This window comes from Neomonachus schauinslandi, chromosome 10 (assembly GCF_002201575.2).
Source record: "Neomonachus schauinslandi chromosome 10, ASM220157v2, whole genome shotgun sequence".
In the NCBI taxonomy this organism is placed as follows: domain Eukaryota; kingdom Metazoa; phylum Chordata; class Mammalia; order Carnivora; family Phocidae; genus Neomonachus; species Neomonachus schauinslandi.
The window spans coordinates 106,930,294-106,946,116 of record NC_058412.1 but is presented as its reverse complement, the minus strand read 5'-3'; the positions used below and the strand labels follow the sequence as shown (position 1 = coordinate 106,946,116).

The window sequence follows — 15,823 nt, the reverse complement described above, 5'->3', positions numbered from 1 at the left end:
TTTATTTCTTTAACATATTAAACATACTTGTTTTATATTCTGTGACCGTTAACTAATGTCTAAAGTTTCTGTGAGATTCATTCTGGGACTGGCTCCATTGCCTCGTTTCAGTGCGTATTTTGTGAGTATTGTTTTTATTGACCTCCTGTTCAGTGAAATTTTTTTTTTTTAAAGATTTTATTTATTTATTTGACAGAGACAGAGATAGCGAGAGCAGGAACACAAGCAGCGGGAGTGGGAGAGGGAGAAGCAGGCTTCCCCTCGAGGAGGGAGCCCGATGTGGGACTCGATCCCAGGACCCTGGGATCATGACCTGAGCCGAAGGCAGACGCTTAACGACTGAGCCACCCAGGCACCCCTGTTCAGTGAAATTTTATGTGCAGGGTTTCTTTTGACATTTGAGTGAGGGTACATTTCTCTAAAGAGGATTTGCATTTGCTTTCTCTAAACAAATAAGGGCACATTATTTTGGAACCATACTGAAATAAATTCCTGGCTGGGGGTTTTCAGACCACAAAAATAGTCTCACTCAGTTCAGGCCACAAACACATATGAGGTCAGGCTCATAGTTAAAGCTCCAGAAGGATGTTTCTTTTTTCTTCTCTCTACCCAGGGCCAAAGCCAAGACAAACAAGTTTTCTTACTGGGACCCTTTGCAAGGCATTTTTTTTTTCCTAGTTCATCTTCAGGGTGTAACTTCAGGGCTCTCAGCTTCACGCAGTGACCTCCTTTCAAGCCCCCATCTTGCCTCGATGCTAGCCTGTGTGCTGAAACCTGAGTGCCATTAAAGTTGATTTGCCAGATCAAGACACCAGCTCAGGGTTCATTTACCTCTTGGAATGCCCACTGTGATTTTGCTTTTGGTCTCTGAGGATTCCCCTTCCTTTACTCCTGCTCAGTCATGCATTTTAAAAGATTGAAAAAAAAAAATTTACCTGGAATTTTTAGATATTTGGTAACAAGAAGGATTTTCATAATATCTTGCCCATTACATTTTTTTTGTTGTTGTCAAAAATATATAACTATCTCTGCCATCCTACTAGAGGTGTCCTTATAAAGTGGGAAATTCAATCATATTTGCCCCCACTACTAGCCCTTAGTAATCGATGCTGGAAACATTTTCAACACAAATACATCCTAAACCCCTCATGTCTCATATTTTCTGCCACTCAGTCAACCCCAGCTTTTATTTCTCTGCTGTCTCTAAGGCCTTTTCTGCATTGGTTTTATTATGTTACACTGTTTTTGAATATTTATGACTTTCCCCCAGTTTCTGAGCTCTCTGTATTTTCTGATGTTATTTGCTCCAGAAAAGAAGGCTCATAGCTTTGCCCTTCTTCAGATTCAACTGTGAATGGGGGGAGGGCAGGGGAAGAGTGAAGGATTCACTCCTCTGACTCTTCGCAGTGTATTTCTCAGTCTTATCTTGCCTTTTAAAATCTAACTCAGCACTACAGTTCTGACTCCACCAGCAGTCAGTCTGTGAACATAGATCTTTTCTGCCTGATTTCCCAATCTCTTAAAAAAAGAGATTTTGTTTGTTTGATGCAGTCTGTTTCTCCTTCTTCAGTGTATTTACTAACCTCAGCTTTTCCCTGAAGCTCTTCACTTGATTCATAGTTTCCATCAACTACAAAACCGCTGCAGGTCGAGTCATTTCAATCCCACCCACGCTCTCTGGTGCTGGTCCCCTCCTTGGGGCGATGTGTCAGGGGACAGCTGGAGGGCCCCACCAGCCTGGGCTTCTGTGTTTGACACTCCCACACACTGAGGAAGCTGCTGTTCCCACCCACAGTGGGATCCTGTGTGCTTTGCAGAGCATGCACTTGGGACCTCTCCGGAGTCAGTCCTAACCGTGAGATGGGTGATGTTTACTCTGATGCCAGGATGGGGCACCAGCTGTTGGTAAAGGTGATGTTTCTTCCAGTCAGGAATGAACACTTTGTTCATCGGGATTTTCCCTGTGATGTGTGTCTATCGCGGCAGGTTGTTACCCAAGAGCATTTGCACTTCACTCTTAAAAATCTCGGGTGTTAAATGACAAATGCCTTAATATTTATATGTAACATCACTGCTGCTGGGGCTGTTCTTGTCACTATAATAATAATGACAGAGTAGCTTTTACTTACTGTGAACTGTGTGCTAGGCTCAATGCTAATGAAGCATTTAATTCTTACAACTGTCCTAGGAGGTATGGATCATTAATATTATCATTCTCATTTTACGGAGGAGGCCATGAAGATTCAGAGATGTCAAGTAACTTGCCCAAGGTCACACAGCCAGGAAGTGGACACATTGGCGCTCAAACTCAGGCCTTCTAAACCCAGTCCATGCTCGAAAGCATCTCATCTATCAGGACAGAAATTCAGATTTCTGATCTGTGACTATGAGCTGTTTTACAGAAGCTAGAACTTAAATTCACGTTCGTTCTGCCCTTTAAAGTAACAAATCTGAAAGTACGAAATACCATGCTGCCTGCCACGTGCAGAACTGGTTTTGGAATTCCTTTGTAAGAACTAGTGTGTGAAACGTAAGAAAAGCAGTTTCTTTTTGGAGATAAACCTTGCTTTTTACCTCATTCCATGTTACCCTGCTTGATCACCTACATTATTTATCAGCTTTTACTCCTAATGCCTTTTGACAGTTTCCAAAAAGATAATTCTGTCCTCCGAGGATGGAGATTTGCCACCAATGAGGACATCCAGAAGAGGTTTCCAGGGGGAGTGGAGACCCTTCCTGAGAGGCTCCAGCATGTTCTCAGTGATGTCAGCGTTTTGAAAATAAGAGCTTGGCCTCGCAGGGTGATTACTTTGAAGGGGCAGTGCTCAGCTATACCTTTGCTTTCCGGTGTGTTTGTTTACATTCAACCTGTTACTTCACAGATATACCTAATGTTGATCTGATGTGGAGTGAAGTCTGTTTACACAAATACGCATCTAACAAAACTACTACTGTGTATAGGAAAGCATCGAACTTCCCTTGTCTGTCAGTCTCAGCAAGTCTGCTGATGTCAACACTGGAACTGGCTCTGTTTTGATAAGAGTTCTGTTCTGTTCCTCTTTATCTCTTGAAATTAGGAAATATTGACTTGTGGATTTGGACAGATGGTGAGTAGGTCCCCGTTCCTCTTCAAGAAAAAAGAATCCGTTTTCTGCTTCCCCAGCAAAGGGAGATGAGCCCTCTGCTAAATCTGTCTCCAGCAACACTTCAAGCATCATTTTTAAAGTGCTTATTTTTTTTTTTCTTACAGTGAAGGTTAAGGTTAAAGTTTCAAGCCTCATCTTAATTAGCTGCTGGCACTGAACTTAATTCTGCTGAAGTAAACAATCGTATTCAAAAATAGCAACGTTGCCATAGCAACCTAGATCAGAATCATTTGATTTTCTTTTCTGCCCCTGATTGCGCCTTACTATCTAGGCCATGATATGAAACAAATCTGCTGAAACATCCCATGTAAAATGAGATTTAAAAAAAAGCATTTAGCGGGGCAGGGCGGGGGGCGGGGTGGGGGGGGGAACATTTTTAAATGATTGCTTTAAGTGTTGCAGGGAAGCTCCTAATTCCCAATGGCTCCTGAAGGGGATTCTGTCTCAGGTTCCCTGGTCTGACAGCCTTCGCTCTTGTCCCCTGTTGGGGCTCCAGGTGCAAAAGTGCCCAAGAGCCGTGCCCCAGAACCTGGACCAGGTCAGAGGATCCAAGTTCTTATTCCAGCTCCCAGATTCTGGTCCTGAAAGTGTGAGAGCTGAACCAGATAATCCGCCATGGCTTTTCTAGCTGCAAAGGGGTCAGGTTCTGATCCTTTAATTTGGTTATTACTTAACAACATGCAAAACGAATCTGTTTTAAATCAAGCCTCAGGCTAAACCTTAATCTCCTACTAAAGAGGAGAATTGTTAAGCATTTTTAGGATCCCGGCCTGTGATTCCTAAACTTGTATTACCTGAATCATCGAGGGAGAACGCCTCTGCCTGGCTCATCACGGCCAACGTGGTCCTAATTATGGCAAATGTTAGCCACATGAAGATCATTTTAATGAAGAAAATTGATAAGCAGATTAGCCTTGTCCATGGTCTAGTCACCAACCCCCTCATGCAGTGATTCTGGAGACTTGGTCTTTGTCTCAATTTTCTTGTCTGGAAAAAGAGACCCGGTGAGCCGGCTGTTGGCCCTGCCCCTGGATCCGGTTTGGTGCGTGACTTTTTTACTAAATGGAGTAGAGACACAGTATCACTTTTTGGAAGTGATAAACTGACACCGTGAAGGTTGTCGTACTTGAGAAGCTTTGCCATGAAAACAAAAACAAACCTCGAGGTCTTTTGTCCAGCCTCAGACTGGGATAATCAAGTCATGAGATCAAGCGGAGAAAAGTCAAATACACTGTTTTCTCTGTAATTCATTTTGTATGCCATTAAAAAGAAGATAGAAAAGAGACAAAGCCCAGTAGGAAAAGGGTAAAGAAGATGGATTTTTCACAGTATAGGAAACCCAAGTGGCCACTAAGCGTCTGGAGAGCAGCTCGGCCACTTTGAGTGAGGAGGGAAATGTGACCCCATGTGAGGAGCCAGGATTGGATACGCCCGCCCGACAGTAGCCGAGTTTGGCAAAGCTGTGGAGAAACAGGGAAACCCAGATCCTGGTGGTGGGAGTGCCGCAGCCACTCTGGAGAGTGATTTGGCCGGTTCTGGTGAAATTGAAAACGCACGTTCCCTTCGACTCGGCAGTTCTACGGTTGGATGTAGAGCAAATACACAGGAAGCAGGTACCGGGGGCTCACTGTGCCAGGGAAAAATTAGACACAACCCACATGGCCATCGCAAGAGGATGAAATGGATGAAAAATAATGCAGGATGTTCTTAGAATACTCTCAAGCAGATTCATATATAATATCGACAACGGCAGGAAGGAAAAAAATCATAAAGTGGAGTGAAAAAAAGCAAAACTTCGTATATGGAAAATAAAATTAAAATGACCATCACACAAAGCAACACGGTATTGCTTAGGGATACATAATATATGTAAGGTAAAAAAAATGGGCTGGAAAGGGCGCAGAGCTGGCTCCGTAGGTAGAGCACGTGACTCGTTCTCGGGGTTGTGACTTCGAGCCCCACGTTGGGTGTAGAGATTACTTAAAAATAAAATATTTAAAAACAAATAATAAAAAAATAAGACATAAATAAAAATGGCCTAGAAGGAATGAATCTCTGTGTGGAAGTGGTCAACTTTAATTAAAATATTTACTTCTTGGGCGCCTGGGTGGCTCAGTTGTTTAAGCGACTGCCTTCAGCTCAGGTCATGATCCCACGGTCCTGGGATCGAGTCCCACATCGGGCTCCCTGCTCTGCGGGAAGCCTGCTTCTCCCTCTCCCACTCCCCCTGCTTGTGTTCCCTCTCTCGCTGTGTCTCTCTCTGTCAAATAAATAAATAAAATCTTTAAAAAATATATATTTACTTCTTTTTTTTGTTGTTTTGATTTTAATGCCAGTGTAGTGAACATACAGTGTTCTATTAGTTTCGGGTGTACGATAGAGTGATTCAGCACTTAAAACACCCAGTGCTCATCACAAGTGCACTGCTTAATCCCCATCACCTGTTTCACTTTTTTAAGATTTCTTTTTTTTAGATTTATTCATTTATTTGTCAGAGAGAGAGCAAGAGCAGGGGGAGTGGCAGAGGGAGAAGCAGACTCTCGGCTGAGCAGGGAGCCCCATGCGGGACTCGATCCCAGGACCACGGGATCATGCCCTGAGCCGAAGGCAGATGCTTAACCGACTGAGCCACCCAGGCTTCCCAGTGCTTCCTTCTTTACTAAGAAAAAAGACTTGAAGCAAATATGACAATGTGGTAGTTGTCAATTTGAAGTGGTGTGAACTTGGATATCCTAGTTCTTTGTAATCTTCAGAACATTTTAGTTTCTTAAGAAAATATAAAATGCCAAGGTACAGGTAAGATAGCTTACCAGTCAGACGGCAGAGATGAGCCTTATTAATTGCCCTGGGCACTTAATTTTAGGGCTCTTCACCGATCATACATATTTTTGGCTTTTTCCAGCATTCACTTCTGTTCTCAGCAGTTGCCTTTTAGAGGACCCTAGCTTCTGCCCATTGCATCTGTTCACCATTAGGAGGAAGGGTGACAGCATATGCCACCTCCCCTCTGGGTGATTCATCAGGATTAGCTCTCAGATGTAAACAAGTACAGACTCAGACTGCGGTTTCAAAAGCACCTGACCAGACCACCCATCCTTTGAAGTGTTAATTTGGATTAAATATCTTGAGATCCACACCCTGCCCCCGCCCCTTTGTAAGTCTGCGGGTTTTGTCCTTTAAAGGAACAGTTGCAAATTCTAAAATGTTCAAGCTGCAGATGGCAGGCTTGCTATCAGGCAAAAGGAGGCATAAGCCTGTAATTTTTTTGGTCATTAATTTTATGTTATTAAAGAGACAGAAAATAAGGTACCTTAGAACTCCAATGCCAACGTTATTGTACCGAGGTGGAAAGTCACATGAGACCAGAAAGCGGAATCAGAGTGAGTTACCGATGGGGTATAATGAATTGAGCCCCTTTACTTGCAGGGCAGAAACCAAACAGTTCTTGGACAGCCAAGGGGTAGGGGAAAAGACTGCTGTGAAAACAAAGGGGAAGGAAAGGAAGATTGTCTTGGAGGACAGTAGAATAGAAAGTTTAGGGAAAAAAAGTGTGCAGACACCTTATTATTTAACCCACAGACTGGGATGATCTCTGGCATCAAAACTCAGCCCCCCCGGGACACAGGATGTATGGCAGGAACATATATGTGATGGCTGTATCCTGATACGTGTATACATGTAATGAATCATGTGCCCCAGGGCCCTTTTGAGAGGGAACGAGGGTGCTATTAATAATTAATTGAGACAACAGGCATCAACGGGGGTTGTCCTGAGCAAACCTCCCTCCCAGTCGCCTTACTGTTCACCTTAGTAATCATGCACCTTTACATCTTTATTTGAAAATGAAATTCATCAAGTAACACAGACCATCAAAAAGTTTCCAATTTATCTATCTTGTGCTAGCACTGCTTTAGGCCCTGGGGGTACAGCAGGGAAACAAATGCCATAAGCCGGAGAAGACAGACAATAAACAAATCATACATTATTAGACGCTACTAGGTTTACATGGAAATACAAGGCAGAGAAGGGATAGAGGGACAGTCAGGGCCTAGAGGAGTGAGGGAAAGGTCATTTTAAATAGTGTGCTCAGGGAAGGCACACATTGGGAGGATCTGTGGTTTCAAGGCTGCCCGGAGCCGAAAGAAATCAAAGACTTAATAAAAGAAGAGAATTATCAGGATTTAAGGAAAGAAGGAATTGTGGCTCATACAGAAGATTGGTCACCAATACTCTCTGCCTCCCCCTACAGAAGAATTTTTCACCCTCATCCTCTTAAAATCAGGCTTGGCCATATGAATTGACATTGGCCAGTGATTTGTGAACAGACGTGACAGGGCTTTCCCAGTCACTGCCTGCTCCCCCGGGCTCTTTTCCCTCTGCTGTCACAGCCACTAAGCAATGTTGAGGTGGTGGCTGCCCCGTTGGCCTGGGTTCCAGGGTAAAGGGCAAGCATGACACAGATCTACCGGTATGACACAGAGCTGTAAGTAGTGAGAAATGATCCTTTGTTGTTTAAGCCCCTGAGATTTGGCACTTGCTTGTTACATAGCATAACCCAGCCCATCCTGACTGATACAGGAGCCCTCACTGAGAAGATGACATCTGAACAGAGACCTGAGGACATGAGAGAACCAACCATGCAGAAATGTGGAGAAAGCGTGTTCCACACAGAGGAACAGCAGCTGCAGAGGTTCTGAAAAGGGAGCCAGATTTCTCAAGGCAATGATGCAGACGTGTTGCTCCACTCAGACTTCCACGCAGCCTGTGGGGCTGGAGGTATAGGACTTAATCTTGCTCACCCAGTGATGCTGTTCACTCCTCTTTTCCTCTGCAGGGTATGGAGTGGAGTGGCAGGGGTGAGAGGAACAGAAGAGGGTAGGAAGGAACAAAAGATCTGGGCAGGGAGATGCGGCCTGCAGAGCGGGGCTCCAGATCCTTGGGCAATATATATTAATACATTAAAAACGACAGTGTCACCCATGTAGAGAGCCTGTGGGGCCTCGGAAGTCTGACTGTTCTCATAAAGGAGAGGCGTCAGTGCATCCAAATTGTGTTAATTCGTGACCACTGATGACAAAGACATGCCCCCTCCCCACTCCCCTTGTTCTTCTTACACCCACGACTTAGAGCCACACAGAACCCAAGGAGCCTCCAACAGATGAACCAACGCAGTGGGGCCACTCGTAGGAGTGTGCCATGTACCCCCCTGAGAAAGGGGGCAGCTGTTCCCTTTGAGCAACATAAAAGGAGACTGTATGAGCCACACTTCCTTAAATCCTGATAATTCTCTTCTTTTATTAAGTCTTTGATTTCTTTCGGCTCTGTGCAGCCTTGAAACCACAGATCCTCGCAGTTAGCAGTTGCGAGTAAAAGAAAGTCTGAACAAATAAGGTGGAGTGGGCGGCTATTGAGGCTGGTGCATGAGGGAGACAGAATTCTAAATATCAAATCCATTTAGGAAAAACGTGTTAAAGTTGAAAGCTAAAATGTTTCACAGAGATAAAATCCTGCTGCGTATTTATCAACCACAGATGGAGCCATGGAAGATTCTCTAGAAGAAACCCCCATTAAACATCTGGGTTTCTAAAGGCTAATGGCGTCTCACAGAATGCAACCATTAATCTCAAATCCTCCATGCTAATTGATTGCCTGGCATTACTGAACAAACTATCATCTGTAACTCCTAAAGATATAAAAATACTTTTAGGTTTGTAAGAGTCCCAAACATCTGTATGTTAGCTGTTTTCTCTCCAGTTGAAAGAAAATTTAACAAACGGATGCTCTAGTAGATAGGTGACCTTGAAACAATGCATGCAAAAGCCTGGCCATACCCAGCGCCATCCTCCTCCCTTTCTTCTTGTCAATTCCTAAAGAAAGTCTATTCGTGATGGAAGCAAATTGCGATAAAAAGGGAAATTCCAGGGGTGCCCGGGTGGCTCAGTCGTTAAGTGTCTGCCTTCGGCTCAGGTCATGATCCCAGGGTCCTGGGATCGAGCCCCGCATCGGGCTCCCTGCTCTGCGGGAAGCCTGCCTCTCCCTCTCCCACTCCCCCTGCTTGTGTTCCCTCTCTCGCTGTGTCTCTCTCTGTCAAATAAATAAATAAAATCTTAAAAAAAAAAAAGGGAAATTCCACTCAATTTAGATAATGCCAAAATCACTGGGACTGGGGCCTTTGCTGAGAAAAATAAAATGGTTTCAAGGTCTGAGAAGGGAGGAATGCATGGTACAAATGGGTACCAGCAAGAAAGGCACTGTGCAGGGATCAACACCAAAGGTGCCTGGGGGCAAGGCAAAGCAATATATTACAACGCGGTGGGATGCAGCATTCACTTCCTACTCTTCCCAGAATCCAGCCTTTGAGCCACTGTTCCTCTCAAGGGGTAAGAGGCATTATTGGCATTTGGGGGAGGATGATTCTTTGTTGTATGGGATTGATCTGTGCCTTATAGGATATTTACATCCTTGACCCTACTCACTAAATACAAGTAGCATTTTCCAATCCCTGACACACAAACATCCCCAGACTCTCCCTAGAGTAGACATTACTGTCCCAAGTTGAGAGCCCTACAAATCTGGGCTATGTTAATATAAGAACAAGGTGCGGTTTGAACTTAGCTGTGAGGGTGCAGGGACTGACTGAGTTATCAAAGATCGCCATGCTGTCCATATGTAGGCGCATCAGGAAAAGAAAAGCAATTAACTCTATTTGCTGGCAAAGAAATCCCAGATATCCGAAAGGCTGCCAACAGCCACATGATTAGAGAGATAGCTTTGTTGTTGGTAGTAAAGCAAGTTTTCAAAGGAAGTCAACGACTGAAATGAGCTGTGGACGGTGTTCAAAAGAACTGATGTAGTAAATAACTCAACCCATGTTGTCATTGCTCTTCTGGAAAGGCGAAGGAGGGTTTCTTTGAAAATGAGTTGCAATCTGCTTGATATTTACATGAAAAACGGAGGAGACAAGCCCAGTTTTTAGGCTCATTGGGTTCAAATCAGTTATTGACCAGTTCCTTAACAAGTACATGCTGTGCTACTGGGAGGGTTCTGCGTCAATGGCTGCCTCGGGTGGCTGTTTGAGGAACTCCCCAGCTTTCTCAGTGTCACTGCTGAGGATCTTCCTTCTCTCTTCCACTCTCCCCATTGACCCTTCTCAGCCCCTGTCTTCCTGCCTTACGTCCCCGGGACTAGATCATCTTTGGGGGAGAAGGTGGGAAGGGACAGCTCTTCCTGCCATCGTGGGATCCCTTGCCCGCCCCCCTCTCCCCTTGGCTCTGTAATAGCCACTACCATTTGTTAGATAAGGACTGTTTGCCAAGCCCTGGGCTAAGGATTTTTTTGTTTGTGTTAATATCAAAGTAGGCCACCAAAGGAAGTTTTAACAATTATTCCTCCAGAGGTTTGTTTTCATTATTTTTCTTGAGAGAATCCCAAACTCATAGAAAACTTGCAAGTACAATACAAAGAACTTTTTTTTCCCACGAATTATTTGAGAGTAAGTTGCCAGCCTGATGCCCACCACCCCTGATTTTCCTATGAACAAGGACATCCTCTTCCATAACCCAGTGAAACTCTCAAAATCAGGAAGTTTAGTGGGGTACATTATTACCATGTAATCCTCAGCTCCCATTCAGGCAATCCCGGGAATGTTCTTTATAGCAAAAAGATCCAGGTGAAAATCATGTGCTGTGTTTAGTTGTCATGTCTCTCTGGTGCCCTTCAGTGTGGAACAGCCTTGCTCACTCTTCTCTGGGTTCTCATGACCTTGGCACGTCTGAAGAGTATAGGCCAGTCCTTTTGCAGAATGTCCCTCAATTTGGTTTTGTCTGCCACTTCCTCATAATCGGGTTCAGGTGATGCAGCTTTGGCAGGACTATCAGAAAAGTGGCTCAGGGTCTTCCTGTTGCATCTGGTCCCATGGCAACAGGATTTCGATTGGTCCCCTCACTTAGGTGACTTGATTGAGGTGATATGTGCCAGGTTTCTCCACGATGAAGTTATTCTTTTTCCATTTGTGACTAATAAGTATTTTAGGGGGAAGTACTCTGAGACTGCAACTATCCTGTTCCTCAACAAACTTTCAATTATTTTATGGATTCATGGTTTTCTGTTTTAATAAATGGTCTGTCATCTGTTACTCTCATTTTATTTTCATGCTCAAGTTGTTCCAGATGTGGCCAGGTGATCCCTTTCGAGCTGGCCTCTACTCCCCCTTGACAAGCCCCCATCAGTATTTGAGCATTCTAGAACAATAAAATATACCAGTGCCATCATGTACTTTCCTGTAACCACCCTGGAATCAGCCATTCTTCAAGGTGGCTAAGTGGTTTGTTGTTGGGCTCCTTATATGGTGGGCCAGTGAATGTCTGTCCATGTGTGGGCCTACGTGTGTCTCATACCACATGTGTCCATATCCTTGGATGCTTTGGCTTTCTCACCTACAAGAGTTTCAGTAAATGGTCTCTCTTCGAGAACTTCTGCGGTAAGACAAGGAACAGAGAAGGAGATAAGCCAAAGCTCAGCAAGGTAGTATGCTGTCTAGCTAGTAGCAAGACTAAAGGCAAATCCCCAAATCCCTTCTCCTTTTCTAAAACCACCCACTGTATCACACAACTTTCTTCATCATTAGCAAGTGCAAATATTTTTATGATAGCTACTAATTGAGTTAGTGGGGGTGAGGGGCGTGTGTGTGGAATTAAAGCTAGTAATTTAGTAAAGCTTCTATCAGAGCAGAAAAAGAAAATATAATATTTTGATTTAAAGTATAAAGTTTTAAAGAATAAAACTGGTTGGTGCGTAAGGAATTCTGCAAATTATTTGTGTGGGATCTTTCCTAGAACACATTGAGAGGAAAGTCCTTTGTTTCAGAAGAGCTGAGAGATTCCCATGTTAAGAATTAGGGTTTCCAGAGAGGTACAGAAAGTGAGATCAGGGACTAGGGTTTGGCTCCAATTCTGGCTTCGTATTGTCTATTATTGAGTCACTTAGTTTATTTGTTACTCTTTTAAAAAACACAAAGGTGGTGATTTTAATTGAGAGACAAAGAGTCTATAGGATGAGTGTAGGGAATAGAGAAAGACAGTGTCTGAACTGTGTAAATGCCCAGCACTGTCTACATTAGGGGTCTTTACTGCATTTGTATTATTAGTTTCAGGGGTAGAATCTAGTGATTCATCACTTGCATTTAATACCCAGTGCTCTCCTTACATCACGTGCCCTCCTTAATGCCCATCACCCAGTTAACCCATCTCCCCACCCCCCTCCCCTCCAGCAACCCTCAGTTTGTTCCCTATAGTTAAGAGTCTCCAATATATGCTTTGTAAATTAATGCTTAAATAATAAGATCTAGTATCAGGACTAATAACTGTGGTAATTTAGTCTCCTTGGGTCGCCATAACAAAATGCCATAGACTGGGTGGCCTAAACAACAGAAATTTATTTTCTCAGAGTTGTAGAGACCGGAAGTCTGAGATCACAATGCCGCTATGGCTGGGTTCTGGGAAGGGCTTCCTGGCTTTGAGAAGGCCACCTTCTCATTGTGTCCTCTCATGGTCCTCCTTCAGTTCCTGCACGTGGACAGAGAGAGAGAGAGAAACAGAAAAAAAGAGAGATCTCTTCCTCTTTTTATAAAGCCACCACTCCTATCAGATTTGGCTTCCACCCTTACAATTTCATTTAACCCTAATAACCTCCTAAAAGCCCCATCTCCAAATACAGTCACATTAGGGGTTAGGGCTTCAACATAAGAATTTTGGAGGGCCACACCTCAGTCCATAGCATAGTGATAGGCATAAATGATATTTAAAAACATCTTCCGGAAACTATAATGTGATGTGAAAATAGCTGTGAGCTGTTGGTAACAAAGTCATAGGTACTGCTGCTAATAGGTTTGTTGCCTACATTTATTATGGAAGGAAATGCTTAATTTCTGGTAGAGGTTGGTGAAAATAAGATATGATTTTTTTCCCCATCCAAATTCACAGCTACCCTGAACCTCTATGCAAAGACCATAGATGAAGAACTCCTGAAACATGCAAATAAGATGTTCTTGTTTTGAGCAAACAAGGGGCATAACCCCAGGATGGTGGGAATCAATTCTGGAATCAGCTAATCCTGCCCATTACCAGTCACCCGAGAGCAGTAGGTGTGGTGGATTGAAGAGACATCATCTGCTTTTGGCTTTTTTGAATATGTGTTCGAGTATTGGAATGTGTTCTCTCTTGCAGACACCAGTCACCTAAATAGTGAACAAAATGATTCCTGGACCTCTGAGAACTTCTGGCTTGACCCTGGTGTGAAGGGCCAGACGGAGACCAAGGCGGAGGATGATGGGCTTCGGAAATCCCTGGATAGATTCTATGAAATGTTTGGCCATCCCCAGCCAGCCGCTAGAAATCCACTCTCCGCATCCGTCTGCCAGTGCCTATCTCAGAAAATCAACGAACTGAAGGGCCAGGAGAACCAAAAGTACGCCCTTCGCAGTTTTCAGATGGCCCAGGTCATCTTCAACCGGGACGGCTGCTCCGTCTTACGGAGGCATTCCAAGGACACCCACTTCTACCCACGGGGAGAAGGAGGTGTGTCTCTGGATGATGAAAAGCCTACCCCGGGACTTTCAAAAGACATCATTCGTTTCCTCTTGCAGCAGAAGGTGATGAAAGATCTCTAAGTAGCTCCCGGTGGTAAAAACAGGCAGTGTGGAGGATGGCCCTGTGGCTGTCAGGGCCCCACCCACATCCCCTCGGGCCTCTCTGGCCAGCCCTGTGGGTGCAGCCCCCTGTGAGCTGATACCGGAGCCAGGTCAGCCCACATGGAGAGCCAGCAGTGTTTGTGGGCCTGAGAGCCCCTGTGTCCACACTACCTCCCACCCCACCCCACCCTACCACTCCCTTTGACTTAAGGCCAGCGACTGACTGGTTGGGAAATCCAAAAGCACAGCTTCCTTGTCCCGAGGAAGGAAGGACATGTTCTGAGGCATAATTTACTCTCCAGGACTCCCCTCTGGATCAGGCCAAGACTGGGCCTTCCCACGAAATCACACCTTGCTCAGCTTCTTCCGTCTCCCTGTCCTCCTTCTCCCGTTCACCTACTGGTGTCTCCTGGGAGCTTTTCCTTAATAAAGCTCTTGTACCTGAATCCTTGACTCAAAGTCTGCTTCTAGGAGAACCCAACCTAAGAGAACAGACTTTTTCATTAGATGAGTCTTTTGAAGGATTTAAAGCTCTGTGCCGAATCAAGTATAAGAATCCTACCAAGTTGTAAAACTGAGACCATGTGGTTGAGAATGTATTTCCCAAAATACATTTAAGATTTAAATATGGTTTAAGATGCATCACATATTAATCATACCCTTGCCTCTCCAAAGCCAGAATTCCCTGTTTTATAATACTAACAGGGCGTGGAAGGAACATTTGGACCCTCTAAAATAAGAGCTAAGATTCGCAAATTAAAAAAAAAAAAGGAAAGAAAGGCTCTTTGTCTCCACCAGATTGCCAGTGTGAAAGGTGTGAAGAAAACAAATGTGCGCCACCTACTGAAGTCTGTGTAAGCTCCATCAGGCCACGCCAGGCTGACGAGGTACGGCCTTGGCCGTCCGTGGAGGAAGAGAAAAAGGAATCCTTTGCCCAGGTGGATTCCTCCCCGGCATTGTTGCCTTCTGCCTGCCTGCTACCAGCACCCTCAGCACCCTCAGAACAGTTGGCCCCTCGCCCCTGTCCTGTCCTTGCTTCGTGGTTTTAAATTAGCTGGCCCCGGGCTCATGCCAGCAGGTGCTCCGCTCCACGGCCGTGTCCTGAACCCCCATTCGAGACTCAGGGGGTCGAATGACATCACCTGGCACCAAGCTCTCTGAAACTGTCATTGGAGGCCTCCTGCTGATCCCTGCCTTGACAGCCCTTCCCATACATGACATTGACGGAAGGAGGTTCGTCTTTCTTTCGGGGGAAACCGAGAAGCTGGCAACCCTGTGCAGATAGATTTTGAGAAACTGGAGGTGAAATTTGGTTGGCCTAAGACAGAAGCTTGCCAGAAAGCGGATTTTGCAAATAGATCGGCTTCCAAGTGTCCATGAAGGGTGAGGGAGCCCTCTCAGGCAGGTCTCTTGGGAACGCTCGGCTGGGGAGAGGAGACTTCTAAAGGTCAGCAATTCCATACTGGGGCTTCCAGTTCTGAGACGATCAGAGGTAAGAAACAGTGTTTCACACTGAAGTGCAGAAACACCACTGGAAGGAGACCCAAATGGTAGGAAATAGGAAAGGAGTAGGTCTTTCAGAGATACTTGAGGAAACAAGACTCCAGGTTTTTCTCTGACAAGAAAAAACACTTCACTTCACTCAATCCCAGGACCCATAAATAATCTTTTTTTAAAAAGTGAATTGAATTAGCGAAAAAGTTAACAGTGCAACGTATAGATATGTCAAAAATTACACAGCCTCTGACAAGCCATCATGTGACTCTCTCCCCAGGGGCTTCTCCTATTCAACTGGCCCCGAAATAATCGGGAAACCGGGGGTACTTATCATGGACCATGTGCAGGTTGAATTTTAAGGTCCGGTAGTTTTATTGTTTTTTAGTGTGGAGCCAGTTAATGGACGACTCTGAAGAATGCTGTGGTTTTTAGTATTATTCAGTCGCCGAAAGAAATATTGGAGATTAGTTTCCATGGCCACTAACAGGAGGAG

General features: G+C 44.7%; 1 protein-coding gene across 1 annotated transcript in view; it reads left to right on the top strand.

Moving 5' to 3' along the window:
- SHLD1 (shieldin complex subunit 1) overlaps positions 1-14,309 on the top strand; it is an 81,401-nt gene extending 67,092 nt beyond the window's left edge. Inside the window, exon 3 of the mRNA XM_021689188.1 lies at positions 13,370-14,309. Within this exon, the coding sequence (XP_021544863.1) occupies positions 13,370-13,812 (443 nt within the window). The 3' untranslated portion in view covers positions 13,813-14,309. The remainder of the gene's footprint in view (positions 1-13,369) is intronic.
- Positions 14,310-15,823: the final 1,514 nt, after the last annotated feature.